The sequence below is a fragment of the Loa loa genome (genome assembly GCF_000183805.2).
Source record: "Loa loa unplaced genomic scaffold supercont3.143, whole genome shotgun sequence".
NCBI classification, from domain to species: Eukaryota; Metazoa; Nematoda; class Chromadorea; order Rhabditida; family Onchocercidae; genus Loa; species Loa loa.
Genome location: NW_018108323.1, coordinates 135236 through 138986, shown reverse-complemented (window position 1 = coordinate 138986; position 3751 = coordinate 135236). Strand labels below are relative to the sequence as shown.

Here is a 3751-nt window from a genome sequence, read left to right as displayed (position 1 = left end):
GAAATTGTTGTTAACCGAGAGAGTTCCAACAGTGCAACTATTTCCGGAAGCAAATATTTGCATGTCACTCACTTGGCAATAAATCTTTGTTGATCCTATGATACCTGTTGTGATAGCAACTGATTTTGCAGGACATTCGAGTAGCCATCAGATGACACAACTGTTTCAGCTGTGGAAAGTCATTTTCAACGATCACAATGCCGGGATGCTTTATCATCTGTAATTGATTGCTTTTACTTCATACCTTTGTGTAGTTGGTATGATCGTAATTTAATACTGAAATAACGATAACAATTGTCATATTTGTTACTAATGATTATATTAATTAATAAAGAGGAGGAATAAATAGAGCAATACTGTTGCATGTCTGGAATACTGCTTTTCCCGTGCCAACCATGACTCAAGATTTGTTTTGCCGCTTGCATACTAGTAATTTTCGACCAGTATTCCACGAACCTGTTGTCATCAATACCATACAATTTTCAACGATATCGAATTTCTCGCTGTGCTTCTAGTACATACAATACATAGTACATACTGTTCGCTAAAATTACCAGATCACTTAGCAAAGTATTCTTGTGTACGTCAGTCAAGCCTGTCTATGGACCTTTTAAAGTAAACTCATGATAGTTGTTCTGAAGTCATTACTAGATGGATAGGCAGATCGAACTGTCTGTCTTGAACAATAAGCATGTAGTAATAATGCCTTCTCGATTTGTTCTATGTTTCTGAAACTACACTTTATGATGCTCCACTATCCCATGATATATCCATAAATTAGAGGAAATATCCAGCCGAGATCTCAAGCTCCAATACTCCAGTGGGTTAAGAGATGATAAAATGTTCATTGCGATGCATTATTTCTTTCAATCAAAACTATGCTTCTTTTATTCCTAAATCTCTTAGTTTTTCATTTTTTATTGACATATGACATAGAAATGTTCAGCTCCCATCAATGCTACCGTGCTTCATTTGGTAACTTCCCATAGAATATTATTGTCTCCAACATGAACGGTGTGCAGAATATTGTTCCAATGTGGTGCAAACACTCTACCATTCCTAGCCGAAACACATGAATCTCTTGCCCATAGTCTAGCTTCCAATCATCTAATATTGTTAAATCCCGTGCACTCAACAAGCTGATAAATTTTTCATTGTTTATTCATTTTCTATTTTTCACTGCATGCAAACGGTATAGAAGTGCGAAGTATGCAAAACATCTCGAAATCATTGAGGAATCTAATGTTTCTTTGCCATGTTCTAATATTGCTGCTAACATTTAACAAGTCCTATTCAGTTCCAATTCACCCAGAATTCTTGGAAGTACTGATTTCATCTCCTCATTTCTAGAACAATCACTTAAAGATTTCAGTTACTAAAAACTTAAAAACAAATATTCCCAAATTAGTACTGATAGGAATATGCAACGATTTGTACAAAACAACGGCTGTAGCGTTCAAGAAGTAACATATATCGATACAAGCATAACAAAACAAATGAAGAAATAAAGGCTGAACAAATTCAATAAGCCAGAAAGAGAAAGCGTAACCAAGATGAAAGTAAAACCTCTCGTACCATATACATAGAGAGAGAAGGAGGGAATAGAATTCGTTGTTGATATCAGATATCAGTAAGACAATAAGCTCAATAACTACCCAACATAAGTGAACCTGTTGGTGGTGAGGAGGTGGTACAATATCCTGAACTTACACTTGAACAACTTGATGAAATCGATAGATTTCCGGAATAACCATCAATAAAAGACCGAAATCCGGGAGAATGATGCTGGTTACGGCCTTCCATAGATATCGACGACGTTTTCGTACCAATAATTGTAGGACCGTTCTGCGAAGACATGTAAACAAAAGCGCCCAAATGTGATTCACTCGCACCAGTATTTGGTATGGCGTAACGCAAAGCTGGATGTTTTTCTGCGTGTGTTACTAATTTAGCTGGTACACTACCTAACTTATAGCGACCTGAATTCAACTCCGATATTGGCAATGGAAGAGATGTGTCGCCTTCCAATAACCAGGGATGATACCGTATATATTCCAAATCACAACGTTCGTCTGGATCATATTTCAAACATTCCGTAATAAGATTTTTGCAACCTAAAATTGAGCATCCTGACATATTTCACATCTTTTTTGACCACTTCAATAATGTCAAAGAACTACTATGAGAATTTCCAGAATGCATAACAAACGAACATTTTGAAATATGTCGTCGCCAAACTAACGGTCCTCGACGAACAATGTCTTCATCGCGATGGAATGGAATGTCCCCACAAACCATATCATACAACAAAATCCCTAACGACCACACCGTTGCCTTACAGCTATCATACTCAGAACGCAAGATCCATTCTGGCGGACTATACACACGTGTTCCTGGAAATACAGGCTCTAAATATATATAAACTATATAACACGAAGTTAGTCACTTAAATGAAGTAGGAAAGAAAACATGCCTTCAAAATCGGTAAACTTTTCACCCTTCGTTTTATAAAATGCACCTGAACCAAAGTCAACCAACTTCAGGCGTCCAATTTTCAAATCCACAACCAAATTTTCATCCTTAATGTCTCGATGGACAACATTTACATCCACACAAGCTTTCACAGTATCCACAACCTTCAAACAAAGCAAGTTTTACTCGCCAAGAAAAAAGAAAAATTCACGATAACTCGTCAACATTATGCAAAAAAATCGCTCGTACATCAATCACCTGTTTGAAGAAATTCCTTGCAATTTTTTCATCCAGCGCCCCGTGTTCCGATATATAATCAAACAAGTCCTGGCACGGTGATGGTCGCTCCATCACAATCAGGAATCCATCCGATCGTTCAAACCAATCGTACATTTGGATAACGCCCGGTATATTTCTACATTCCATTAGAAGGACTATCTCCACAGGTAGCTCTTTACCAGTGTTAGGAATCTATAAGGAGTAAAGTGCATCAATGAAGTACTTATTTTCCTTTACAAAAATAGTAAAAAATTTTGGGCATATCATTTTCAAATATCAACTGAAATTGACTTTTTTTTAAAAAAAAAACCCCTCTACAGGGTATTTCGAAAAATAAAATATACAAATGTATACCTTTTTCCATCCGGTTACGTTATTCTTTGATACATACTTCACTGCCACTGGCAAACCGTCAATCACACGAAACCCGGAATAGACAGTCCCAAAACCACCGCGTCCTAATTCTGGTCCAAGCTTGTACTGCTTCTTGAAGCTTGCGTAATCATGCTCTTAAAAAATCTTAAAAATTTTGATCTGAAAAGTCTTCAAAAAACCGTATTTGTACTAGTTACACTAGCAAATATCGAATGAATGGGATTTATGAAGGCGGGAGCTGTTTCTGATGAAAGTTTGCTTCTTGAACTCCACTTATGAAACTTCTCACACCGCACTACAAACTTGTCAACTGGAAACCAACCGTTTCTGCACACAGTCATTTTTCCTATATTAATAGACAATCAGGCCAGTCCGACGGGTACATACCTTGACGATGCGTTTCAACACACAAACACAGACAGATGCACAGACACATGCGCACAGACACATGCATACACAGACACATGCACACACATACGCATCTATCTAATCCATCTATCTAATCTATCTATCCATCGATCTATCGATCTATCTATCTATCTATCTATCTATCGATCTATCTATCTATCTATCGATCTATCTATCTATCTATCTATCTATCTATCTATCTATCTATCTATCTATC

At 37.0% G+C, this 3751-nt stretch overlaps 1 protein-coding gene across 1 annotated transcript; it reads right to left on the bottom strand.

Annotated features, from left to right (window-relative positions):
* Positions 1 to 1625: 1625 nt before the first annotated feature.
* LOAG_13501 (CAMK/PIM protein kinase) lies at positions 1626 to 3562 on the bottom strand (the record flags this gene model as incomplete). Its single annotated transcript, XM_020448691.1, has 6 exons — positions 1626 to 2114; positions 2214 to 2393; positions 2474 to 2636; positions 2731 to 2943; positions 3106 to 3260; positions 3514 to 3562. 6 exons carry the CDS (start codon positions 3560 to 3562, stop codon positions 1645 to 1647), a joined length of 1230 nt encoding a protein of 409 aa, XP_020301187.1. The 3' UTR covers positions 1626 to 1644.
* Positions 3563 to 3751: the final 189 nt, after the last annotated feature.